This window comes from Nelumbo lutea, chromosome 8, assembly GCF_056320005.1.
Source record: "Nelumbo lutea isolate HS-2025 chromosome 8, American lotus-T2T, whole genome shotgun sequence".
Lineage (NCBI taxonomy): Eukaryota > Viridiplantae > Streptophyta > Magnoliopsida > Proteales > Nelumbonaceae > Nelumbo > Nelumbo lutea.
The window spans coordinates 24253655-24281235 of NC_142691.1; the positions used below are offsets into that span (position 1 = coordinate 24253655).

General features: G+C 38.2%; 2 protein-coding genes, 2 long non-coding RNA genes and 1 other non-coding gene across 8 annotated transcripts; 3 read left to right on the forward strand and 2 right to left on the reverse strand.

Annotated features, from left to right (window-relative positions):
• On the forward strand, window positions 1-2433 carry LOC148843402 (L10-interacting MYB domain-containing protein-like). Its single transcript, XM_088959572.1, has 3 exons — window positions 1-82; window positions 1215-1595; window positions 1671-2433. Exons 2-3 carry the CDS (start codon window positions 1230-1232, stop codon window positions 2358-2360), a joined length of 1056 nt encoding a protein of 351 aa, XP_088815698.1. The 5' UTR covers window positions 1-82; window positions 1215-1229; the 3' UTR covers window positions 2361-2433.
• A 6812-nt stretch (window positions 2434-9245) lies between these two features.
• On the forward strand, window positions 9246-9943 carry LOC148843403 (uncharacterized). Its single transcript, XR_016102812.1, has 2 exons — window positions 9246-9356; window positions 9439-9943. It is a non-coding gene; the product is annotated as an uncharacterized LOC148843403 (long non-coding RNA).
• Window positions 9944-10286: 343 nt separating this feature from the next.
• MEF29 (Pentatricopeptide repeat (PPR) superfamily protein) lies at window positions 10287-22324 on the reverse strand. 3 transcript variants are annotated; one of them, XR_016102810.1, is made up of 5 exons: window positions 19142-21512; window positions 18299-18338; window positions 17947-18051; window positions 17580-17724; window positions 10287-10544 (listed from the first exon to the last, which is right to left on the reverse strand). XR_016102810.1 is itself a non-coding variant. In XM_088956536.1 (2 exons), the coding sequence occupies exons 1-2, from the start codon at window positions 21377-21379 to the stop codon at window positions 18216-18218; spliced, it is 2361 nt and encodes a 786-aa protein (XP_088812662.1). In that variant the 5' UTR covers window positions 21380-21512; the 3' UTR covers window positions 18092-18215. The 3 variants fall into 3 exon arrangements, 2 of the variants coding, with proteins under 2 accessions (XP_088812662.1, XP_088812661.1); XM_088956536.1 differs by lacking the exons at window positions 10287-10544; window positions 17580-17724; window positions 17947-18051 and having other exon boundaries at window positions 18092-18338; XM_088956535.1 differs by lacking the exons at window positions 10287-10544; window positions 17580-17724; window positions 17947-18051; window positions 18299-18338 and having other exon boundaries at window positions 18914-22324.
• On the reverse strand, window positions 17807-17912 carry LOC148843405 (small nucleolar RNA snoR97). The gene has a single exon (XR_016103883.1). It is a non-coding gene; the product is annotated as a small nucleolar RNA snoR97 (small nucleolar RNA).
• Window positions 22325-22766: 442 nt separating the features above from the next.
• On the forward strand, window positions 22767-27233 carry LOC148843406 (uncharacterized). 2 transcript variants are annotated; one of them, XR_016103659.1, is made up of 5 exons: window positions 22767-22871; window positions 23057-23102; window positions 25911-26379; window positions 26480-26737; window positions 26821-27233. It is a non-coding gene; the product is annotated as an uncharacterized LOC148843406 (long non-coding RNA). The 2 variants fall into 2 exon arrangements; XR_016103660.1 differs by lacking the exons at window positions 22767-22871; window positions 23057-23102 and adding an exon at window positions 24958-25821.
• Window positions 27234-27581: the final 348 nt, after the last annotated feature.

Consider the following 27581-nt stretch of genomic DNA (forward strand, 5'->3'; position numbering starts at 1 on the left):
AGATACACTTCAATTTGGAAATTCAGTTGGTTGAGAAACTCATGGATTGAATGTCTTGAAAATGCAAATTCAATAATTTCAGGTCTGGTCTATTCCTTTTGAAAAGAATAAGACGTTTGTAGTAAGTTAGCAGGCCACAATATGAGGATAATGAATCAATGTCTTCAACCTTGCATATTTTTCTTGTTTATTTAAGGCCTTTTTCTTAGCTTACTGATCAGTTCAATGCATTTATATAGAATTCTAGGTATCTTTTGTTTTTTGAAGGTCATTGGTCTTGTTAATGGAGAACCAAATTGGTGGTTTAAATACTGAAAGTGCATTAATTTTGTTGGGTTGTAAATGGTTGAGGTGCTTTTTTCTACCATTGAACTAAAATGTGGGTTGAATATTAGTCAACTTGACTGAAAATCACTTTTGTTTCTCTCTACACTTTGTCATCTGCCTATAAATGGAAGTTTTGCTCCAGGTCTTAAGGGTCATTTGATAACGGCTGCAGTGGATGGATTAAATGATTCATTGCTTTTTTTTTTTATTGGATAAAACACTTAAATAATAAAAAAACTCAAAAGATACAATAACCAGCCCAACTTAAGCTTCAGCCATTAAGGAGCTCACAATCTACTTAAAAAGTTATTCATCCAAGGGCAAAGCAATAATCCATTCAATTGTTTTGTCTTTTATTGGATAAAATATTTAAATAATAAAAATTCAAGGGTTTAGTAATCAACTTTACTTCAGCTTCAGCCATCAAGGAGTTCAGAACCTCCCAAAAAACTTATTCACTAAAAGCAATAAATCATTCAGTTCAGCCATCTAAGTTGTTACCAAATGGCCCCTTAAACTGGATTTTTTTTTGTTAGATATGAATTTGACTGGTAAGCAAGCATTTAGGCTTCACTCTCTTGTAGACTTTGAAGAAAATGATATTACTAGAATTGACAAAGTTGTTTAGACTATTTATTTATTAACTACTGTAGGGGTGATGATTTGCCATTTGCATAGAATTAAATGTATGTAATGATTGCTGGACCTGCTGGCAGTTTTTCTTGATTTTACATATTTGTGGATAGTGATCTTTTATGGCAGAATGTGGGCATGCTGTTGAAATATTACATGTGGATTTAATAGTTTCCAAGATTTTTTGGACAATACTCTAATGAGGTAATTTTGACATCTTTTTTCGATATGCATTGATGATTTTAATGGTACAGAAAATTTGACAAAGGATGTCAGGCACTCAAAATTCAGTCTCATTGTTAAAGCTAGACAAGGTTCCCAGGAAAAGGGTTGTTAAGGCGAATTGGACAGATGATCACCACAGGTTTTTTGTTGATATTTGTGTTAAGGAGGTTATGAAGCAAAACAGGCCAACTACGTATCTAAACAATGAAGGTTATATAAATTTGATGAATGCTTTTAGGAAGAAATTTGGAGTTGAATGGGATAGAAAGTGTTTCAAAAATAAGTGGGAAAATTTGAGAAAGGATTGGACTACATGGTGTCGGATACTGAAAGATTCTTCTGGCCATGAGTGGGATAATGAAAAGAACACAATTGTTGCAAGCAATGATTGGTGGGAGAGCCATCTCCAGGTAATGGGTTATACTAACGTGAATTCATTTTGCATATACTTCTGAAATTGGTTTAATAATTTAATGTTTGTTCAGGTCAACCCCAATGCTGCAAAGTTTCGTTTTGCTGGCCTGAAATTTGCAAAAGAATATGAAATCATGTTTGGAGACACCTTAACTACAGGAGCTTGTGCACCAACAGGAGTCATCCCAGAAGCTTTGGCTCAACTAAGTCAGAATCAGGAGTCCTCAGAACCTGATCCAAACAGTCAAACTGAGCAGGACCAAACTGAGGAGTCTTCAGAACATGTTCCAAATAGTCAAATGGAGGAGGAACAAACTGAAAATCCTATTGGATTGGGAGAAGGAAACCATGAGTTGGAGCCACCTATACAATGTGGGGGTGCGGTTGGTGGAGCGGACTTAGGTGTAAAGCGCAGGAAAGTGTCAGCTTTGCAAAAGATTTCTACAAACATAGGACGTATTAGTGATGCAATGGAAGCAGTGAAGAGGAGCTGCATTGCACTATCATCATACCCTACCATTGCTGCAGAAATTTCTGGTCGAATTCCAACTATAGTGGAATGCAAAGCCCTGCTAGACCAGATTCCTCAGGTGCCTAAGAACAGTGATATATACTTGTTTGCGTTAGATAAGTTTATAAATAGGGACATAAGAGATCTTTGGATGACTATGGATGATAGTGAAATGCGCCTTGCATGGCTGTCTAGACAGTATCATAGGGAGTCTGCTAAACATCTTGTTCAGATAAATCACTTGATTTAATTTGCATTATAGCAGCACAAAGCAGATGCTCTTGATTTAACCAATTTACAATGACATTTCACCATTTCTTGTATTTGGTCTGCCCTTTTATTGTCTCCCAATCATGTGGTTCACTAAGTGAATGATCCATATCCAATCAATAACTGCAAGGCTGGTGGGTAGACAGATTTTTAATAGAATTCCACGAGTCCAAATGATGGAGTGCAATGCCTTGCCTATGCCACAATTGAGTACCTTGAGGATCTGCTCAGGCCATGGTTAAAGCATTTTCTTATGATTATTAAGTATTAACAAAATAATGCAGACACCAGGTGTTTGTGCTTGTTCATTAAAAAATTAGTGAGAAAGGGAAAGTTGTGGCAAAATCCTCTTGAGAACTTTCTTAGAACCCTCCATTAACTTCCTTTTAAAGGAACTGAATGCAGCCTTGAAGAGAGGAAGGCCAGTTTTGCTTCCTCTCACCTCACACTATTTGCCTTTTCTGCTTTTAAGGAGAGAAAATAAAAGATGTTAAAGAGAAATTTGCCTTAGTAGTTTTTTTTTTTTTTTGGGAAAAATCTATGATGCGGAAAAGATATGGTATGGAAAGAATTTTAATCAATCAAAATCTACTCATGAATTTTGATAAATAATACCTTATTCGCTATTATGTTTATGATTCCAGTTTATTGGTTTGTTGTTTTTCAGATATCATATCTTTTCCATTTTTGGTCGGCAAACTAAGAAAAGCCATTTTCTTATGGGTTTTCTTTTCCTTTCTTCCGTTTTCTTTGTAACTGAATACAGTGTTAGACAGGAATGAACTTCAAGCTTTCAATAGTCAGGATGGTTGGGCCCTAAAAAGCATCAAGAGTATTCTTTCCCTTCCTCTTTTCATGCTGTAAGTTCTAGTGTAGTACTTTTATACGTGTCCTAAATAAGCACCCCTTCCTAAAGGTCTTTCAAATTATAAATTTAGAACACTTAGGGGGTGTTTGGTATATTGGCATTGTGTTTTGAATTGATCGATACAAATTTTTGAGAAACATGTGTTGCCACATCATTTCAACCAGAAAAATGCATGCGTGAGAAACATCAAATTCGATGTTTTAGGAAAACATGTACTAATCAATTAAAAATGTCTCACAACATTTCAGGTAAAAAAATCCCACTCACAAATTTGTATTAATCACCCAAAAATACATCACTGTACCGAATACTCTCTTAGAAAAGAGGAATACTAGTAAAAATGAGTATTCAGTTTTCACAATTCTTCTTGCATTTGAAGCAGTTTTCCTGCACTCTCATCTAGGAAGGAACCCAACAGGCTTAATTAGGCTTCATATTCCCTATAATTGCTTATATAAACCATGCATAAATGTGTTAACATACATACATACAAAGATATGTGTGTATTAAAAAAAAGAGAAAAAATGCAAATGTATTGGCAAAGAAAATTTGTTAAAGAGGAAGGTTTCCTATTGGGGCCAGAGCTTCACCACATACCCCATTTCAGCCCAATTCCAACTTTAGGTAGGAGTGAGATCAATTAATGTTTAATACTAGCCTTCTATTTTTACCCTTTGATCTGAATTTCTTTCATGAATCTAAGGATGAGGCGAGAAATTTGGGGATTTCTTTTCAGCCCCAAATTAACTTGCCACGTGGAACTAAATGACCCAATCTTTTTGTTAATAGCATACAAAGGAGCATGAACTCAATGTGATTTATTTAAAGTATGTATTGGATAACATTAAAATTGATTTTTTACAAAAATCTCCAAGTTTGTTCAACATCATTAGTGACATTTTAATTTTATTTCAATAACACTAATTAATTATTTCTGTCTAAATGAAATTAGAGTTGATTTAGGCACATTCAATTTTTTATACACTCGTGCAAAAACAACGGATGCCCCCTTTTATGATGACAAAGTATTCCTTATTGACTATTTATTACAAGTATTCGTAGTTTTTATGAAAAAAGAGCTATTGAATATTTGTAACCATTGCCTAGGATATATCTAAGCATAAACTTTTATTTAACAATTTACTAAAATTCTAAAATGACACAATTAACAAGTTAAAGGAAGAGTGTTTGGGATCTCCTCCCAACAAAAACTCTCCCAACACTCTGTTGTGCGAGAAATCTTGTTACTTTGAGGGCCACTCTTGTTATCTTCGTGATGAACCTTGGTGCTGTTGAGATTTTTTAAACCAGTGGCTTCTGGATTAGGTGATCCATATGATATTTGTGGGCACACCAAAAATGGTTTCACTTGATTAGGTGGAGTTTTGAGCTTCCCATTACCTGTTTTTTCCTTAATATTTGCCGCCCAAGTCTTATTTGTGCTTTAGGCTGTGTTTGGAAACGATGCAAATAAGTGTGAATGCAAATATGTAAAGTGTAAAACGTTTCATATAAATTGCAAAGTTGGATTAGTTTTGTATTGACAAATTTATCTTATTACCAAACAGATTTGGCTATAATGGATGCAAACACAAATTACAATAAAGCATATGCCTGTTTTTTAATCAAAAGCCCACTTGAATGCAAATTTACTTCTTTTTTATTAATGTATTTTTACATCTTATTATCAATGTGAATATGCATTGAAAAATTTGTTTTCTATCATTTGTCAATGCATTAATGTAATGTTACCAAACACAAGCAAAAATGAACCACAGTGCAATTTTACCCTGATCCGGATTTACACTCTATTTGCATCGTTTCCAAATACAGCCTTATTTGCTATGTTAGACTTGTGGTGACTGTTGGGACCTCGGTTGGTGTTTGTGTGAAGAGACACCTGGAAACTTGTTTAGACTTGGTGACAGTCTTAGTCTCCAACTCACCTCAGTGAACCTTGATGGAAGCAATATTTTAGAGTGGTTTCAATTCACAAAAATGTATATTGGCAATTGTGGGAAAGATGGGTATTTAACTGCAGATGAGAAAAAGCCTTCTCCTGAAGATCCTAAGTTCCCTACATGGAAGCAAGAAGACCTCACAATCATGACGTGGCTGGTTGGATCCATGCAGCCACACATTGTTGGGAACTACATGTTTCTATCAATAGCAAAAGAAATGTGGGATATAGTAGTTTTTGTTACTTATTCCCAAGGTTATAATACAGCTAGAGCATATCAGTTCGTAAAGAAGCCAACAATCTCGATAGGGGGAGAAATTTGTGCCATTATATTTCTTCACTCTCCAATCACTACGAGAGGAGAGATTCCTTTAACGGAGAGTAGTATAGAAAGCACAATGAGAAGTCTCAGGGTCTTTGAATTCTTGATTAGGCGAGTAACAATTTTATCACACCTTTATCTCCTTATTCTTTGGTTCAAGGTGAAGAAAGTAGCAGGGCATCTATGATGCATTCTCTTCCCATTGAACATTCAATCATACTGGTGTCATCTAAGCCCAAGCCTAGTAACAAATCAAAGGGTACTTAGATAACTGAAGGCTATGAGATTGTGTGTGACTACTGTATGAGACCTAAACACAAAGGATAGATATTGGAAATTACACCCAGAAATGAAGCCAGCAAAATTTGAGGCAAGAAAGGCAGTGTTCATGTTGCCACTAGCTCTAAGAGTTTAACTACAACTTAACCTGTGGCTCCTAGACATGGAGAGTCCTTAAATTCTATTAGGACTGAACTCAGTTAGCTTTACAAGTTCAGAAACTAACAACAAAATACCTCTAAGATCCCATCGGTCCTTCAATATCTCTGACCATATGACAACATTGACAGGCATGTCTACTTGTTTCCATTCTTATCATTTGTCCTCTAGAGGAGAGAAAATCACTTTAGTAGATGGGTTCCATACCCCTATTTCTGGTAGGGAGATGTTAAGCTAGTTGATGATCTCTCGCTTAGTTCTATTCTTTATTTTCCTCGAATTCATGTAAATTTATTGTCTATTTAGTTCTCTTACAAAGTCTTTGAATTGTTAGGTAACTTTTTTCTCGTGAAGCATGGGAGGCTATATTCTCTTGCAAGCATGAAGAGGCTATAAATATTATGAAGTGTCATAGGTTATCAAAAATGTTTACATGGTGGAAACTCAGTTTGAGAGGCAAATTTAAAATTTTAGATCAAACAATTCTAAGGAATATTTTGAAAAGGGCTTTGTTTAATTTCTCGAGAAGAAGGGAGTTTATTCACTAAAATTCCTATGTTCAAACCTCTCAGCGAAATGAAGTTGCAAAAAGGAAAAAAAAGACACGTGGTTGAAATTAGCTCGTGGTCTATTATTTCAAATGAATGTTCCTACTCGCTTTAGGGGAGGTGTAGTACAAGATACAATGTATTTGATCAATAGGCTTCCCTTTAAAGTTCTCTAGTCAAAATACTCACATTAGTTGTTGTATGGTGATTCTCCCATCTTTAGTCTTTGATTGAGAGTCTTTGGATGTGTTTTTTTATTCATGACCTGTTCCTTTTCATGTCAAGTTTGACCCAAAAGCCATTAAATGTATTTTTTTTTGGATATTCTTATACTCAAAAGGGTTACAAATGTTATGATTCTTCTTATAGAAAACGTTTTGTATCTAAAGATGTCACTTTCCTTTTCATCATCGTCTCCTATCTTGGTTTCAATCCTAATTCCACTTGTTTTTACCTTTGTTCCTCCTGAGAAGCCTATATATTCTCTTACTCCTTGTGGGAGATAAATCTCAACAAACTTTTAGGCAAACCTATATTAGGAACGAATGTCAAGGGTGGCTCTAAATGTTAATTGTCCACCTTAGTCTGCTTCCATGGATTCAAGTAACTTTTTTCCTCACTTTGTTCTTACTTGTGATTATCATGTTATTATTTTTTGACTTTATTCTTGATCATATTGAGATCTCTAGTGCCCATGTTGAAGGTGGTGAACTTAGTGATCTCGATCTTCCTATTGTCTAGCGAAAGGGAAAAAATAAGTGTATTCTACAATCTACTACCACTCCTTATCCTATTTATAACTGTGTTTTATGAATCTCTATCTCCTTCATACCTTATTTTTCTTGCAAACTTGTCTTCTATGTCCATTCCCAAGAATGTTGCAAATGTTGCTGTCCAATCATGTTGGAAAAAAGTTATGGATCAAGAAATGAAGGCTTTAGAAAGGAATCAAACCTGGTAGTTAGTCAAGTTTCCTTAGGGAAAGGAGACAATTAGGTGTAAGTAGATATACAAAATAAAATATAATGTTGATGGCTCTATTGAGAGGTATAAAAGCGCATCTTATAGCCAAGGGATATATCTAGACTTATGGCATGATCATATCGAGACTTTTGCTTAAGTTACCAAGATGAGTTTTGATCTCTTGTTGCTCGCTTCTGTTAGCCTCTATATCAAATGGATGTTAATAATGCTTTTCCTTTGAATGGTGATTTACAAGAGGAGGTGGTATATATATCTCTCTCTTGTTGTAATTATCCCTAGAAGTGGAAGGAAAGTTTGTAAGCTTCAAAAATCTATGTCATAAAACAATTTCCTTTACCGTGGTTTGACCAATTTAAAAGTGCTTCTTAAAGAGATGGATACTCTCAATCCCATGTTGATCATACTTTTTTTCATTAAGAGAAATGGAGATTTAGTGACTATCTTGATTGTATATGTGGATGATATTGTTATCATTGGAAATGATAAACATGAAATACAACAACTAAAGCAATTTTTGTCCACGGAATTTAACATTAAAGATCTTGATGGCCTCAAACATTTCTTTGGGATTGAGATACAAGATTGAAAAGGGGAATCTTTATATCTCAAAGGAAATATGTTCTAGATCTACAAAAGGAAACATGCAAACTTGGTGTTAAATACATAGACATTACTATAGATCCAAACCACAATGGATACAAGACAAAAACCATACGGGGTTTTTGAGTTTCTTTAGCTAAGGACTCCAACAAAAATTGGGGTTGTCTTTAACTGTTCTATGAAATTATTTTGTGACAAGCAATCTTCTATTAATATTGCAAATAATCCAATTCAAGATGATCACACAAAGCATATAGAAGTTGATAGGCATTTCATTCATAAAAGGGTAACCAGTGGGGAAATATGTTTGACTTTCGTGAAATCATGCAATCAACTTATAGGTAACTTGACTAATTAATCTGAAAGAAAATCTAATCAAGCACAACGTGCATAATATCTATGCTTAGCTTGAGGGGGTGTTGTGTGGAAAATCTGATAATTTGAGGGGCATTCTTGTCTTTTTATTTATTTTTTAACATCAAGGGCTTAAATGTAATTTGAAATGAAAGTGGAAAAGCCTTAATATTCTTGTTCAGCTACAAAACACCCTTTTAACGTTCTTCTTATTCTCTTTCCTCTTTTTCTTCCTTATTGATAAACTCCTTTTCTCTTTCCTTCTTGATAAATTTCTGACTCTTTTCTTTCAACATGATTTGTCTCTTCTCTTTTTTCTTTTTCTTCCTTCCTAATAAATTTTCTCATTCTTCCAACATGATTTGTCTCTACACATCTCACCACAAGACAAGGACCCACCATATATGAGATGTATGGACATGAATCATGTTAGAATGTATTGAAACATTTTTTGGTTGGGAGGAGATCCAGATCAGTTAGAAGAGTCAAGAACAGGCAAAAAGGATTTAGGTGGAATTAATGAAAAATATTTGTCAAATAACACTAAACATAATGGAATGGAAAAACAGAATTCACGTAATGACCCATATGATTGGGACAAGGTTTAGAAGATGATGACAATGATGGCAACTAATAAAAACTAGCAAAGGAATCCGGCTTCTATCAAGATAGGTGCATGCACACCGTTTGTGCAGTATGGGGACGTGCCACGTGTCTTATCCTTCGTACACGTGTTTCAAGCATGCGAGTGGAGTAAATGCCGTTAAGAGCCCTGTTCTTGCTAGATTCCTCTCACTCTCAATCTCTCGCCACACCAAGCTGAACCTTGTTCATACTCATTCACTCCCTCTCCAACCGGCGATGACCAACAACCATCACTGGCGATTGGAGAAAAACCCCAGGTATTCCTCTCTTTTCATGTTTTCTTTCCCAAACATTGCATCTTTGCCGTGAAAAGCCCGACCCTAACCAGTTTGGATGCAGTCATATTCATTGCATCATCCGCAACTGTTTCACCGGCGACTAGCGACATTCAGAGGAGCACGAAGTTGAGTTTCTGGCTGTAAGCACAACAGTCCAGAAGCAGATAGTTGATACAGAGGAACACATTATACTCCTTGAACAAAAATCCCTGGCAGAAGAGCAAACCCATATACTGCACAAAGTAAGAGATGCAGAAAGCAAAGCTATAGCACTAAAGAGACAGGCAGAGGAGTTGGAGACTTATTGTGAGGAGTTGATAAGGACTGAAGAGGTGTTAAGAATGCAGAACAGGGTATGTTTGGGGAAGAAAAAAACGAAAAGAGAGGAATACTTAGGGTTTTTCTCTACTTGCCGGTGATGGCTGTTAGTCGCCATCGGTTGGAGAGGGAGAGAGTGAGCAAGAACAAGGTTTGTAGGGGTGGCAATGAGCCTTTTCACAAGAATTATTAATTATTATAATTCTTAATTTTTAAATATCAAATAAAAAAATATTTTTTACATATAATTTTTTATTTTTATAAAATATTTTTTCTCAATTGAACTCGAGCTTATGGATTTTTAACTCGAGCTGAGTTCGAATTTGATACGGGTTGGATCGAATCCACCCATAGTGGCAAGAGAGTGAGAGAGGAATCTAGTGAGAACAGGTCTCCTAACAGCGTTTACTCCAATGGCACTCTTGAAAAAGATGATGAAGATAAAATCAATCTAAAGATTGAACAATTCACTTTCATGTGGCCAAACTTGGATGGTGGTTGAGATTCCATAAAAGAGAAGCCTAGCTTTTTAATAGGTCAGAGAGTTACCCGCCTGAAATCCAAAGAAAGACCTTAATATTTGGGTGACAATCATATTGAGGTTGAACATTCTTGCAATTAAATTGAATAGTAAGATACAATTTATGATATTGAATTTGTGAAAACCAACACAATAATTTACTCAAATGTTACAAAAGAAAATATGATTACAACAATCACAGATAGAAAAATCATCTTGGTTTACCAACCCAAAATTGGAGAGGTCTTTAGTTGATAAACAAAGTCCAAGCCAATAGCATACCCAGTTAGCAACCCAACAGCAAAGCCAAACATTGACCATCTGCATAACTATCACCAACAAATAGCAACAGGATTTCAAGAGTTTCAAATCAAGTTCAAGCATGATTACAAAGATCAAGATACATAAAATAGAAAGAAAATAGAACAAATCAATTAGACATCCTTTCCCTATCTTTTCTTTGTATGACCAAGTTGATGCAAATCTCTCTCTCTCTCTCTCTCTCTCTCTCTCTCTCTTCTCCCCACAGAAACAAACAAAGCAACCAAGACAATTAACCAAAGAAAAATATAAGCGTCCAACTAAAATAATTAAAATACTAAAAAATTAAAAAGAAACAGAGCACCCAAAATAGTATACCCTTCTCCTTGCAAGGGTGTAAAACAGAAAAAGGACATGTTGTTTGAGAATTAACTCAAGGACAACAACGAAAAACAGAAAAAGGTAACAAATTCGATATATAGGCTAGAATTCCTAATAAGTGGAGCTAGCTGTGCAAAACGAATGAAGACTTGGTATTAATAACAGTATGAATGGCAGCAATTGAGACTTGAACAACCATTCTCTTGATTTAAATGGGTTGAGTGTCATATGGCATATACTAACCAAACTGACAATCAGAAAATATTAAATTGGGTATTTACCAACCCAGGCCAAACATGGCCCGAATGATCCATTACAACCCCTATAAGCAATTGAAAATCTTCTCATAGTGCAACTCGTCAGAGGCTATTCCTCCATTTAACTGTCAAGTAAGTTTCTCTTTAATGATCGATAAAACAGTAAGAAAAAACAGGAAAGCACCAAAACTAAGAGAACATGAGGATGATACAATAACATATCTTGTGACAACTACCAAGTTTACAATTTTGAATGATGATAAATGAAGAAAATAAGACAAAATCATACAAGTACTCAGTATTCACAAAATATAAGTTGAAACAGGAAATAGATATGTTGATATCCAATACCTGAATCGAGGCGATGGAAGAGGTGATTGACTGACTGACAGAAACTTGACTGACAATGGTTGCGTGGTATAGATGTGAATCGGAGAGAGGGGGTCTTGTTTAAAGAGGTCACTGAGACCAGACAGCAGAGAAAGGTGTAGACCTTCAATAGAAGTTCCTAGAGGGTTGTCTAGTGGGTAGATTTGCGGCTTCTGTACCTGATATCTCTACAATGGAGAACTGGGTGCAGGAAGCCTGGGGTTCAGCAGGGGAGGTGAAGGTTAAGAAATTAGTGAATGGTCTGTTTTTGTTCATAGCCCCTTCTAAGAAGGAAGTGGATTGCATTCTATGCGGTTTGCCATGGTGTTTGAGAGATAACAAGCTTCTTCTCAATAGATAGAGTGCCTGTGCTGGGTACTTGCCATATGAGCTGTCGACTAAGGTTGGTTATGAGCAGAAAGTCTGGGTATGTTGGCTGTTTTTATAGACCCATAAGCCTAGTTGGCTGTTTTCACAAAAGTCTAGTTAAAACACTTGCAAACAAACTGAAGAAGGTGCTTTCCTAATGCCATCTCATTGTCACAAGGTGATTTTCTGCTAGGAAGGTTGATGTTAGAAGGTGCTTTAGTTGTCAACAAACTGGTTGATTCGAAGTTGAGGGTTAGTAGCAAGGGGGTTATATGTAAGGTACATCTAGAGAAGGCCTACGACAATGCTAACTGGAAGTTCCTTGACTCTATGCTACAAAATACGAATTTTGGGCAGAGGTGGATGAATTGGGCCAGAGTGTGCATTTCCACAACTAAATTCTCCATTATGGTCAATGGGTCCTCCCTTGGCTTTTTGAAGAGCTCTAGGGGTCTCCGACAAGGAGACCCTCTCTCCCCGTTATTATTCATTTGCATGGTGGAGGCTCTGGTTAGGTTGACTAGAAGAGTTATGGATACAAGGTGCATTGAATTGAAGGTTTCCGAGTGTCTTTGGGTGGAATAGAGGTTCCCTTGCTTCAATATGCGGATGACACATTATTTTTTGCTTAGACAAAGGAGCAATTGAGCAATCTTCGGACGACTCTGGTTTGATTTGAAGTGGTTTCAAGGCTACAGGTTAATTTTCAAAAAAAGTAAAATTTTCCCAATAGGAGAGGTTAGTGATATCCAGGAGCTTGCTCTAGAGCTCAGGTGTAAAGTTGGGAACCTTCCTTTTAGTTTCCTAGGTTTGCCGGTTGGTGCAAAATGCTACTCTAAATCCATTTGGGATTCGGTGGCTGAAAGGCTGGGGAAGAGACAGGAGGGCTAGAAATCTAGATAACTCTCCAAGGGAGCTAAGTTAACTTGTTAAAAAGCTTACTAGAAAACCTGCCCATTCATTCTTTTTTCTTTTTTTTTTTTGTTATCTTTGTTCTCAATCCCTACCAATGTGGCAGAGAGATTGGAGAAGTTAGAAAGGGATTTCCTTTGGTGTGGAAAGGAGGGTGAGAAAAAGATCCATTATGTTGAGACACAAATAAAGGGAATACAAGTGTACAAGAAAAGGCCACGCCAGCCTTTAAAGAATGTAACTAACAACCAACTACTAGAACAAACTAACTAACAAACTGGACAAGTGGAGAGGCGGGTATAACAGAATTGTAACAGCAGTATATAAATAAGGAAATGAAGCTAGGAGGGGATTATCAATTTGGGAATACAATCTCTCTCTCTCTCTCTCTCTCTCTCTCTCTCTCTCTCATTTAGGAGGCAGGCTCCCTCGAAAGAGTCCATGAGTTAGGCAGTTCCTAACAAGTTGATATCAGAGCCAAGATGCCAAACACAAGGTCATCTGCAATGGAGAACAAAGTCGACAACATGGAAGGAGAAATGCAAAGAATATCGGTCGACGTCAAAGAAATCAAAGAAATCTTTGCATCCTTGCTTGAATGACTGGCATAGGCACCACCTGCGTCGAATCAGGAAGAGCGCAGTGACACCAGTCATCGAAGCGGATCAAGAACAACAAGAATCAAGTTTCCCATCTTCGCAGGGGGAGATCCTGCATCTTGGCTTCTGCGAACAGAAAGATACTTCGATTTCCACGACACACAAGGACCTGATCGTGTCCCATTAGCTTCTGCACACCTGGAAGGAGAGGCGATCGTCTGGTACCAGTGGTACCGGCGACGACACCCAAGAGCCACATGGGCAGACTTCATCGACGCCTTAACCGTGCGATTTGGAGTCTCGGCCTTTGAGAACTATGATGAAAGCCTCGCTAAGCTACGATAGACCGGCTCTGTCCAAGATTATCAGATGGCGTTCGAAAGATTAGCTGTGTGCGTGCAAGGCTGGCCAGAAAATGCGCTTGTCGGTAGTTTTGTTGGTGGACTCAGGGAAGAATTGCGGCTGGAGATAAAAGCCATGCAGCCCACCACCGTTCTTGAAGCAACAACATTAGCTCAACTACATGAAGACAAACTGAATCGGGCAAGAAGGATTAATCAACCTCTGGGAGCTGCGATCATACCAAGTACACCAAATCGAGAACTAGGTATCTTGGGTAAACCAGAGCCAGATCAGGAGTTGGAATCACAGGCAAGGACGCCAACTTTGGTTCAGGTCCCGACTCAGCCAAGAGGTTAACCTGGGCTAAGATGCAAGACTGACGGGAAAAGGGCCTTTGTTATGCATGTGGAGACAAATTCGAGCTAGACCATCGCTGTAAGATCCCTCAAGTTTTTTTCCTTCAACCTGAAACCGAATATGTCGATCAATCAACAGACATTGAAGAGCCAATGGATAGCAAAAAATGGGGGCAATGGGCAAAGGAATACCCAGAAGTATCCCTACAAGCCTTGACCGGTCTTGCTTCTTCTCAAACTATGAGAGTAACCGGACTGGTACAAGGGCGCCATGTGTCAGTTCTGATAGACAGTGGCAGCACTCTCAATTTCATTACCCAAACATTGGTCAGACAACTAGGGATTTCGGTCCAACCATGTATAGCCTTCCGGGTGCACATAGCTAATGGGAGCAACCTGGTGTGCGGCAGTACATGCATAGAATTAAAGATGAAGATACAAGGACATGAGTTCGAGGTAGATCTGCACCCCCTGGAAATCAGTGGAGCAGATGTAGTTCTTGGAGTCCAATGGTTAAGGCAACTAGGGCCAGTGATATGTGATTGGGCCCGCCTCACCATGGATTTTCAAGTGGGCAGCTCACATGTGCATATTCAAGGGTAGCTGTCCAAGGGTCCAGGACCCATTAGTCTCACCTCCCTAAGGAAACAGGCAGCAGACCCAGCCCACATCATATTAATGCAAATAGACTCCCACGGGAACGGCTCCATTCTAACCCAAGGAAGCAGATCCGAAGAAGGCCGCACACAACTACAACAGCTACTTTAGAAGTTCTTAGTGATCTTCCAAGAATCTAAGGAACAGATTTCAGGTGGATACGCAAAGGGAATCACATCGAACCAGAGGCATTGGTGATATGGTCAAGTCTCCCAATTGAGGATGCAACTTGGGAACCTTACTTGGATTTACAGAATAGATTTCCACATCTTGACCTTGAGGGCAAGGTCACTTTCAAGGGAGGAGGGACTGTTGAGACACAAATAAAGGGAATACAAGTGTACAAGAAAAGGCCACACCAGCCTTTAAAGAATGTAACTAACAGCCAACCACTAGAACAAACTAACAAATTGGACAAGTGGAGAGGCGGGTATAACAGAATTGTAACAGAAGTATATAAATAAGGAAAGGAAGCTAGGTGGGCATTATCAATTTGGGAATACAATCTCTCTCTCTTTCTCTCTCTCTCTCTCTCTCATTCAGGAGGCAGGCTCCCTCGAAAGAGTCCATGAGTTAGGTAGTTCCTAACACATTAGGTGAATTGGGATACTATATGTAAACCTTTGGCTGAAGGGGACCTAGGTGTGAGAATCATAAAACAAGTCAATATTGCCCTTCTTTGTAGATGGTTCTGGCTTTTTAACTTCCAGCCTCAGAGCTTGTCGAGGCAGCTAATTGTGGAAAAATATGGTACCAAGAATAGTGGCAGGAACCCATGGGCCTCTTCATCCTTTGGTTGCTCAGTTTGGAAGAAAATTGAGGAATTTTATTCTAATTTCATTCAAGGGGTGAGGCTAAAAGTTGGGGATGGTAGAAGAATCTGCTTCTGGCAAGACTCTTGGTGTAATGATTCAGCATCGATGAAGGTCTTTCCCTCTCTATTTCTTTTAGCTGAGGACAGGATGTGCTGGTGGCAGATCAGTTCGATTGGTCTGAGAGCTCAAGGACTTGGTATCCCAAATTCAGGAGACATCTCAATGACTGTGAGTTTTCAGACCTGTTAGATCTGCTTCAGCAACTTCAGTCTTAATCTTTAGATCCAAATCAGCAAGACTCAAGAGCTTGGAAATGGTCCAGTGATGGAAGTTTTTCTGTGAAGCCTTTCTACAAGAAGCTGCTTACTAGTGGTACCCTGGGATTTCCATGGAAAGAGGTCTGGCTCCCACATGTTCCAACCAAGTTGTCCTTCTTGACTTGGACTACAGTTCATGGTAAATGCCTCTCAAGGGTCCACCTAGACAAGGGAGGACTGCTGCTGGACTCTCTGACCTGTGTGACGTGTTGGAGCTTGAATCCACTGATCATCTCTTCTTACATTGCTTGGCTGCATTTTGTTCTGGTCCCTGCTGAATGTTAAACAGTGCTTGCCAAGTTCTTTGCCTCAGCTGCTCTCTTCCTGGAAGTTGGTGGGCTTGAGTAGGAGTATGGTGCTTTGGAGTGCCATTCCTCATGTTGTATGCTGGGTTCTATGGATAGAAAAGAACAGGAGAATCTTTGAGGGAAAGTTCACCCCCTTAGATAATGTGGTGGCTAGGGCTGTGGCTACTTTGCATCCTTAGTTATCTGCCAACAGCTTGTTCAAAAACATGCCACATCATCAGTTTTTTGCGCATGGCACCCTTTTCAATTAGTGTCACAGTCTGATTAGTTTTGTATTTTGTTTTGAGAGCCAATTTTTTTGGGGTGGCTTCTCTGTATAGTTTACTGGCTGTAGATGGAGCATATTTGACATTTGCTTATACTTTTTTGTCAAAATTAATACTTTACCTCTTTCTCAACACACACACACAATCCCCCTCAAGGATGAGTGATCAAGGCTCAATGTAGAAAGCTTCAATATAGACTTCGGCAAGTCTTAATTGAATGTGGATTTTTACAATATAGACATGGATTTCGCTATCTCTCTACATTCTAGCAAGACTTCTAGAAAACCGTAGTTAAACCTTCTATATTACTGCTGGACCTTCCTCGAATTCTCATTCAACAAAACTGCTCTCTTAGCATGTATTACATCAAAAGATATTCCATTGGTGTAACTCAAGATGGGTAATTAAAAGAAGAGAAAACTAAAAAGAAGATTCAAGGTGGGAGAAGTCCAAAATTCTGCAAACAGGACAGGAAACCCATCAGATGTTTGATCAGCTTAAGATCAGTAGGAAAAAAAGTTGTGTTTACAAATGGTAGATCTTCTGCTCCATCAAATAGTGGGGAATGTCCTTTGAAGGAGAATAGTTGGTTTTAGAAATCCAGTAAACGTATCAATCTATTATTTTCAAGCAGCAACTACAAATCACCATATTTTCAAATACAACCATCCATCATAACATTATCCATTATTTAGCTGTATGGTCTAGGCCTATCCTCAAGTTTGATTTTTAACTTTTATTGATAACAAAAGAAATCTTTATTAATGATCAATAAGAAGATAGAGAATATAAAAGAAAGACACTTTGGATGGCCGTTGTTTTTTTTGTTTTTTTTATGTGCTTAAACTTTCTTTAGGTATTTTTTCTGTTAGGATGAAAGTATGACGAACAAAATTCTATTAATTTGTTAAAGGTCACCAACAAATGTTGTCCTAGCTATCCAGGGTACTGGCTGGGTGGGGTGGACAGGATATAGAACTTAGCTGCAGCATTTTTAGTGTGATGTGGCCACTGGCCACACTCAGACTTGAATCTGTCTTTACATGCTTGTCACTCCAAGATCTTACCATCACACTAAGCAATGACCCCAGAATCCTATGAACTTATTACTTCGAAAACATAGATAGAGTACACAAAGGGAAAAGAAATACTTACTGATGGGTAAGAACTGATGAAGAGAAGCCTAACTTCAATTGACATTAAATCTGAAATCAAGAAACCGGGGTAGCCCTCCCCAAAACCTAAATTGCCTATGACACCCCAATTCTCCTAAACAGAGAATCTCTGTCCAACAACTAACCTGCAAAAGAAGAATGAAAACCATACATAGAAAAATGAACAACTTCAAAACTTCAAAAGCAATTTATTAATTAAAATAACACAAATATGGTGCTGTTATTTAACTCCAACCTTGTAAACATGCCAAAGAAGAAGCTGATGAAAATAAATAATATATGAGTTTATCAACCTCCATAACCACAACTTAGTAAAAGGATAAGATGGTTTAAACTCAAATGCTCACCTTGGACTTTTGGAAAAGACTTTGCACAGCCTTACTGAAACCTTCCACAAGTTATTCACAGAAACCCTCAAACTTGTTCCATAACGCATGAACAGCTCACCAAACCTGTTACAAATCAAAGAGGGAAACAACAAACCAAAAAGTATAATAGGACAACAAATAAAGGGAAAAACAGAACCCAATTCCCTAATCAAACGAATAACACAAAGCCACAAATAAAAGATTCAAGAAATGAAGCTTCATTTCCACTCAGATATGCGTCTTCTCTCCTACCAATGAAGAAAACTAGGAAATAATAAAACAAATCCTACCAAAGGAGAAGCTATGAAGGAACTGGGAGAAGTAGGTTTACCTAAATAATAGCTTGCAGTACCGGTTTTGAAGTGAAAAACCTAAGAACCCAAAGAAATCAAAACATCACTTCAGGAGAATAAACTAAAACGAAAAAGAAAAATCATAAAGAATCTGGCCAAAATCTATTACTTCAGATCTGTAACAAGATACAAATATTAACAAAGAACCAGATAACCCAGAAATCTTGATCGACTGAGAAGAAGAAAAGAGGGGGATGTTGAATACCTGAACCGAGAAGAGAGAGAGATGGTAGGGGAGAGAACCCTCAAAGGGAAAAACACTCAGAGAGAAACCCTAACCCTGACAGTCCGAGAGAGGGTTCCTGATGGTAAAACTGAGAACTGAGTAGAGAGGGCAGCCCAAGATAGCAAAACCCAAACAACCAGCACAAACCAACAGCAGAGTGGCTGAAACGGCAGCCCTTGTAATGAAAACCTACAAAACCCTAACAAAAACAACAAGACGAGAGGGGGCAGGGATAGATAGATAGATAGAGGGGGAGGGAGGAGAAGACATAGCAGAGAGAGAGAGAATGTAATCTTTATAGGAGTAGCTAAAAGTGCAAAATGATGATGTTTTGTGGTTGTAACTTTCAATTATTTCAAACCTTAACTTGCAGGGAATGATCTTGAGTTTATGTTTTATCTATTGATTAAAATAAATTAAGCATAAAACAAGGTGAACAGACATGGTGCTACACCCTATCTGTGAATCACCAATAGTCTCCACAAGAACAGATTCCATCTTTAAAATGATGGAATCTGTTAGCATCCCTAACTACAATTAATCTCTGAGTAATCTTGGAAATGAACTTGGTTGCATTATGACAATCTAAACAAACCCTCAGGTTCTTGATAATCCTGATCTCAGTCCCTGGTTCAGAACTAATGAGTCCAAAAGCAATAGCCAATTTCTCACTATGAACCTTCACCATCTGCTCCTTCTCTTCCTCCTCAACATCATGTAATGCCATATCAGTCTCAGTTCTAAATCCAGCCTCCCTCATTTTTCCTGTTAACTTCTCTAACATCGCATAGATTGCCTCTGATTGTGGATGGGACACATCACCAGCTGTAAAGACATGTAGAGTCTCGCCAACCTCAATGAGGGTGCACCCAGGTGTCTTTGTCAGCTTCCGCTTCTTAGCTGCCCGACGAACTACAGCAGCCTCTGGATAGTTCCTCTCAGCCGAGTATATATTAGAGAGAAGAACATAGTACCCAACATTGTCTGAGTCCAATTCAAATAACTTATCAGAAGCCATGCGAGCTAGGTCTGTTTCCTTGTGTATCATGCAACCACCAAGCAGTGCACCCCACACTCCGGGACCTGGCTCAACAGACATTGTTTTTATAAACTCTAAAGCCTTGTCCAACTGCCCAGCACGACCTAGAAGGTCAACCATGCAGGCATAATGCTCCTGTCCTGGCTCAACTCCATGATCATGGATCATTGATTTAAAGATCATATCTCCTTCACTCACCAATCCAGCATGACTGCAAGCATGCAAAACTGAAAGGAATGTAACTCCAGTAGGGAATACCCCAGCATTCAACATCTCAGAGAAGAGCCTTAGTGCTTCATTTCCCTGCCCATGGAGTCCAAATGCAGCAATCATAGTGTTCCAAGTAACAACATTCTTTTCCTGCATATTGTTGAATATAAATTGTGCTTCTCTGATTCTCCCACATTTAGCATACATATCAATCAAAGCTGTTGATACATAAACATTAAACTCAAAATTCTCCCTAATTATTAACTCATGGACCCATTTTCCGAGGGAGAGAGCTCCAAGTTGAGCACAAGCTGAAAGAATGCTTGTAACAGTAACAGGATTTGGGTGGACATTCAACATCTGCATTTGTTGGAAAAGAGAAATTGCCATCTCTGTCAGCCCGTTTTGAGCATAACCAGATATCATGGCATTCCAAGATGCCAGGCTTTTCTCTGGAGTCTCATCAAAAAGTTGCTTTGCAGATTCAACTTCATTCAATCTATTATAAACAGTTGTGAGGGCAGTAGAAACAGAAGCATTTAAATCGACACCAGATTTTATAGCAAGTCCATGAATAGAACGAGTTAGATCAAGATGACCAATGGGAGAGAACACGGGGATCAAACCTACAATTGTGCTAGAATTAGCTTTCTCCCCAGATATGAGCAATTCCCTAACGAGACTCACTGCCGACTCGGTCTTGCCATTGAAAGTGTACCCAGATATCATTGCATTCCAAGAAATCAAATCTGGTTGGCCAATTTGTTCAAACAGGAATGTCGCAGTAGATACCTCACCGCATTTAGAATACAAAGATACCAAACCTGTGAGAACATGAGCATGGGAATGGAAGCCTGTCTTCATTGCCAGAGACTGTATCTTCATCCCTATTTTCAATTCTTGCAGCTCAGCAGCTGCCGGAAGAACAGCAGCCAACGTGGTCGAATCAAATGGGGTTCCCCTCAGTACCATATTCTCAAACACTTCTATTGATTCATCAAAACAACAATTCCGAACCAACCCAGATATCAAGGTGTTCCAAGCGACAGTGTCCGGATCAGGGATCCTATCAAATACTCTTTGCGCCGTCTGAACTTGGGAGAATTTGATATAGAAGTCAGTAACAGCAGAACCCACAAACAGATCGAATTCAAACCCATCAACGATGGAATGAGCATGAAGGATCCGGCCAGTTTCCTTAGAACCAAGCGAAGACGACGCGGAAATCGCAAAGGCGTAGGTGAAATTATCGGGCTTGAGGGAGGTGTTCCCCCGGAGATGGGAATAGAGAGAAATAGCAGAGGAAGAGGAGCTATTGAGAGAGAACCCTCTGATGAGGACATTGAATAAAAACAGGTCGGGCTCTGAAATGGTGGAGAAGAGGAGGTGGGCTTGGTCGATAGCGCCAAAGTCAGCGAGTTTCTGGGTGAGCTTGGTTACAGTTATGAGGTCGTTATGGAGACCGTTGAGGATGACCTGTGCATGGATTTGGTTGAATTGGTTGATGGTGGAGGCCTTGCCGATTAGGTTGAGGAAGATATTCCGACTTGGCGCAGTTGAAGAAATCAGGTTTCTGCAAATCATCTATTTTGTTCTGATAATGTCTCAGACCGGAGCACGTTAGCATTAAAAGTCATTCAAATTTCACAGTTTATAAACGGTATTGACCTCGTGGACGTAAAAAAAATCAAAATTTGTTTTTTTTTTTTTCTTGCTTTGGTTTACACGAATCACAGAACCATTGCTTGTTAAAGCTCTATATCCTTGAGAGGGAAACCAGTAATCTGCATCTCAAATGGTACTAGAAAACCTTGTCAACGAACGAATGACAAAGCTTTATTTGGATTTCCAATATCATATACTTCCAAGTGAATGGCCTATCCTCAGTTCCAGTCGGAGAATGAAAGAGAGAAAGGACGCAAATTGGTTAATACTTGCAGACTTAAGGGAGGGATTTACACATTAACGGCGAGTATTTGACAGAGAAAGAGGTAGAGGTTTTGTTATTCATACTTTCAAACAACGCTGAAACCAAAAACCCCACCGAAGAAGGGTTACTTCCAAGAATAGCCATTTAGTTTGAGAAGGAAAGAAAAGAGAGAAGGGATACAAATGGCATCTTAGTAAAATGTTCAGTGGTTGCTGGTAATTAGGATTGAGGTAGCAAATGGCGACTTTGGAAAATGGCTTCTAGTTTTGAGAGAGAGAGAGAGAGAGAGAGGATTTATTTAGGGTTGTTCGTGTAACCTAAACAAGTAAGTTGTTTCAATTAAAACCCAACCACAGTCACCGATTGGTTGCTGAAGCAGTGAGACTGAGCGGCAACAAATAAGAAGATTCCTGGTTTCTCTAGGGCGACGGAGCCACGAACGAAGACAAAGGCTTCTGTGCACCCAAAGCTGAGTCCGGAGTGCCAGAGTGTCAGTACACGGTCCGGTTTGTTTTGTTTTGGTGAAGATATTACGGTTTGAGAAATTCTCAAACTAAGGGGGATTGATTTTCCATCCCTGATCCTCCATCGAAATTTCTGACTCCCACACCTTTCAATTCAACGATTATGTGACAGTAAATAAATGTGGAATTGGAAGTATCCATCAATTCAACGATTATGTGGAAATGTATATGTTTGGACACGGCTTTGTAAATGTTTAGACGCTACAAAGATATGGGACAGTAAATAAATGTCTTAACAGTTGGGAGAAGAATTAAAATGAAGTATGTTTAACATGTATGTAATTCAAGATTAAAAGTTTTTCATAATTATGCATATGAAACCCTATGATGGGACAAATGCTAATTTGGTATTGATCTGGTACCGTTTATGAAATTGGCTAACTCTACCATTATTGTTTCAGTATTGTTGCCTCTATTGTTCATGAAAATTGTTGTCACCATTAAATCATAATTGAGGCATACAAAAAGTCCATTTTTCCCTTACAGTAAGAAAGGGCGCCAAATTATAAATTGCTATTTTGCCTAAATACTTAACACAAGACGCAGAGAGGAAACCCTGGGCAAAGAACATTATCATCACCTGCAACATACATCACTTTAACTTTCGTCTGACAGGAATACAGTGAGAAATACTAGGTTTTTTACATTTGTCTTGTATTGAATCTCATATTTTGATAGTTTGTGATGTTATTTAAACCCTAAAACGAGTTTTAATGGTGCTAAACCCTAAACCCAGTTTAGTTAAATATGAATTTTGTGTCTTTTGTTTATCTTACATTGATTTTTTGTTTTTTTTCTTGCAATGAGATCAACGGAAATCAAATATGTTTCTTCTCGTATTTCGAACAATAAGGTATGTATAGAGATTCTTGTACACCTTTTTCTGGCGTGTTTCGTTTTGTAGTTCATGCTGGGGGGACCATTTCATAGACATGGGTACCTGTCATTGACCCTTTCAAACCTCCTGTTTTGGTTCTGGTAAAGTGGCTAGGGTTATGGGGACCGACCAGTTCATCAGTGTTTCAAAGGGTTACATGTGGCAATCCATGTGTTTGCTACAATAAACACATGGTTTCCACACGTGTGTAGCTCAAAGAAACACATTGGTTCATAGTGTTATTTATTAGTGTACACAACACCAGGTGTTTGGTTTAATGCCTGAACCACCAAGGTAAGGTTGCAGTGCTGGCATATTTTGGCCTCCTGAGAATAAAACCAGTTGTTCGGTTCTGAACCACCAATGTAACCTTTGAATCCAACCAAATGAAAAACCAGGAAGAAGATAAAAGTTTGTTTAGGAAGGATTCTCTTGTACATCTAATTCAAATTTGTTGAAGGGGAAAAAATTTTGAATGGATGAATGCATTGTTGTGAACTCACTTAGTAATTGCCCCAACTCATGTTTTGGTATTTGAATGAATGAATACATGTACATGTTTTTGGAATCTGATATGTGAAATGGTTGAATTTTGGTTGAACTAACTAGAAATTGAAGGGAAGGATTTTTGAATGGATGAATGCATTGTTGTGAACTCACTTAGTAATTGCCCCAACTCATGTTTTGGTATTTGAATGGATGAATACATATACATGTTTTGGAATCTGATATGTGAAATGGCTGAATTTTGGTTGAACTAACTAGAAAGTGAATACTTTTATATGTTTACTCTTTAATGGGTTTTGATGTGTTTAAGTGATAATTTAGCTTTCAAATGACTAAGTACCTTTATTGGCATATGGTGCGTTTCTCTTTTTTGGCATTGAATGCTTGTATATTCTATGTACTTGTTTTGGCATCTGATATGTCAAATGGCTGAATTTTGTGTTTCCATGATGGTGTACAATGTGGTACATCTGTGGATGAGAAGGAAACAGAGGTGGGAATGGGGTTACAACTAACCTATCAAACTATGAATTAACAAGTGACTATGATAGTCCGTGTGATAATGATGAATCTAGTTTCAGAAGGGGCAAGGATAGCACACAAGGCCTGTGTGAATTTGACTTCTCTAAGCCAAAATTCCTAGTCAGCATGGTATTTGCAAATGTTAATGAGTTTAGGGAGGTTTTGCAGCAATATTGTATGGTGGAGGGTATTGAAATTTAGAGAAAGAAGAATGAGAAATGCAGGTTTACCGGTGTTTGTTCCAATAGCTCATGTAGCTGGAGGATACATGCATTCCTCAGTCATGATGGGGGTAGTTTCATAGTGAAAACCTTAAATGACACATACTTGTATAAGGGTGACCACAAATAGGGATGCAACAAATACCTATTTGTCCACCAAGATAGAGGGTCTTTTAAGGGTTGATCCTAGCATGTTAGTCCTTGTACTTAAATATGAAATAAGACGATTCTATGGGATAGAATCTTCATGGAGGAAGGTCCATAGAGCCCGTATCAAAGCTATCAATAGGGTTAGGGGATCTTTGGCTAAATCATATGCAAAGCTGCTCCAATATTGCACACCATTATTCAACAACAATCCTGAGTCAATTGTTAAGTTGCATGCTCCGATGGCTACAATAAATAACAAGTTTGGAACTTTCAAGAGAGTGTTCATATGCCTTGGAAGACTAAAACTTGGTTTTTTAGAAGGTTGTAAAAAACATGTTGGATTAGATGGTTGCTACACGAAGACTGGTCCTATCGGAGGGGTCTATCAGTTGTGGGACTTGATGGGAATAATGGTACAAGGTTATCATTAGTTTTTTTTAGTTTTTTTTTTTTTTCAAATTCAGTTCAAAGGGTTCGGTTTAAGGTCTATCCACCCCCAAAACTGGTCAAAACCCCAATACACCCTCTATAGGGGCATATTGGGAAGCTCCTAATATGATACATATCGGTCGATATGGGCCGATACGTATTGATACTTTGAACCTTGTAATGGTATATTCCCAATTACTTATTTTGTAGTAGAGGCTAAGAACAAGGAGAGCTGGATGTGGTTTTTGAATGAGCTGAAAGATGCTTTGAGTATTAATGACCCGCATAAATGGACAATTATGTTTGACAGTCAAAAGGTGTTTATGTATGTTGTAATTTGATTATATTTTTTTTATATTATTGTATTGTGTGTATATTTATCCCTGACAAACCCATTAATTATTGGTGGGGCATAGTTGATGGCGTTTCAGAATGCATGCTAGGGCAAACTATCGGTTCTGTTTGTGGCACCTGCATAGAAACTTCAAGAAAACATATAAGGGAAAGGCATGAAATATGTTGTATGGGCTGCCGAGAAGTCAAACACATAGGTTGACTTTAATCACCATATGAAGTAGTGAAGAGAAGCTCCAGAGAGGCCTATGATTGACCATGCAAAGTCCCCCCTGGCACATGGTCTAGACATGGGTTTGATTCCATTGTTAAGTAAGGTGACACCACTAACAATTGGAATGAGTCATTTAACTCATGGATAAGGGAGGCTAGAGCAATGCCAGTTTTTTCCATGTTGGAGGATATAAGGAAGAAATGGATGCAAAAGATATTCAATAGGTTTGACATTGCTAGGTCACAAGGGGTGAGCTATTGCCGAAGGTATAGTTTACAATTGATAGGAGAGAAGCTAGGTAATGATGACATGTTCATTTGTTCCACCTTTGTTGTGTTTTTTGTATAATTCATTGTACATGATATTAATTGTATATTGTATTTGCAGATCAGTGAGATTTTTTCACTCCAAGCAATATGAGCATCAGACCTCAAGGAATGATTTAGTAGAATGTCACAAAGATGGATGCCAAGACATGCACGTATAGGATTTTGGACATTAGTGGCATCCCTTGTGCTCATGCTCTTGCGGTGCTAACTTATACTTGGGGCAGAGTAGAGGAACTCTAACAAAGCCTTTCACAAGGACACATATATCAAAGTATACAACTACTTTGTACATGCCCTACCTGGTGAGAAATATTGGTCACTTATTGATTAAATTCCAGTTAGACCTTCGATAGTGAGAGAAAACCAGGTAGACCTCTAATCAACAGGAGAGAGAAAGATGAATCAGGACTATCATATCATGTCCCATTAGAGCGAAAATTTGTTAGATGTTCCATATGCAATGGTATGTGGCACAATAGGAGGAATTGTCGTGCTCCACCCCCAGTGCCACTAATGTTAACACAGAGGTAATATTGAGTCACTTCCACTAATGTTAATTCAAGTGTCTAAAAGTCCCTTAAACATTCCCTTAGTGATGAGCTCTAATGTCTAAAGTTGAAATTGCAGGTGCAAAGGGCTAAGCCTAAACAACCTGGAAGTACCTGATTTGTTAGGACGAAATTGCTGAATGTCAGAAGGGTGGTACAACTACTCACATTGTTTAGAGCGCACTGAGGTGACATCATCTTCTATAGAAACCCCTATTCCACCAGCATATGCAGGAGGTTCTTCATCAGGTGGGAGAGCTAGAGGAATGCCTATCAATTTAGGAAGGGGAGCAAAGGGAGGTTGTACCATACTCACACTGGCCCATCAGTCAAACAAGTAACAATATCCATATGCACATTGTTCTCTAATATATGTTGTGCCATGAATAGATGAATGACTCATTTTCTTGATGTGTGTAGGTTGAAAAACAAAATAGTCAGGAGATTAGATATCCCCAACCTTGATACAGGCATGAGAGCTTGAGAATGATCTATTTTGTTGATAGTATACTTGACACTTATTGATTTGGATACATATCCCATCATTTAACTATTATTGTGCATGAACACATATCCCACTCTCGGTACAGGAACCATGTGGATGATCAACACACGCAATATTTTGTGTTTTTATTGTATATGATGGTATTTTTTTGGACTATGTGGTTAACATCCCATACAACACTTTTTTTTTTCATGTATGATCAACACTCTTAATGCAGGAACCATGGTCTGATGAATATGCTAGTCATCATATAACACTTGATTTTTGTAAATGTTGATGAACAAACCATTGGACTAGAGATGTTGAATAAATGATTGTTTTCATATTTAGTAGTTGGACTCAATATTTGAGGGTCCCTATTGTTTGGATATAGTCTATCTAATTTTGCATGTGCCCATGCATTGAGAGAACACAAAATAAAAAAGGGTATACTAAACCTGTGTTGTAGCAGAAACTTCATTGTTATCAATTCAGACTATTAAATGGTGCATCCCAACTGCAAAACTTCACTTTTTGGAAAATCCTGGTTACCTGATCAGTAACTCTTGATTGATCCCAAAAAAAGGTTATTTGGTTCATAGCTAGAAATATTTATTTGGTAAAATTATCAATAACTCTTGATTTGATAAAAAAAAAGGTTATTTGGCTCATAGCTAGGAACATTTATTTGGTAGAA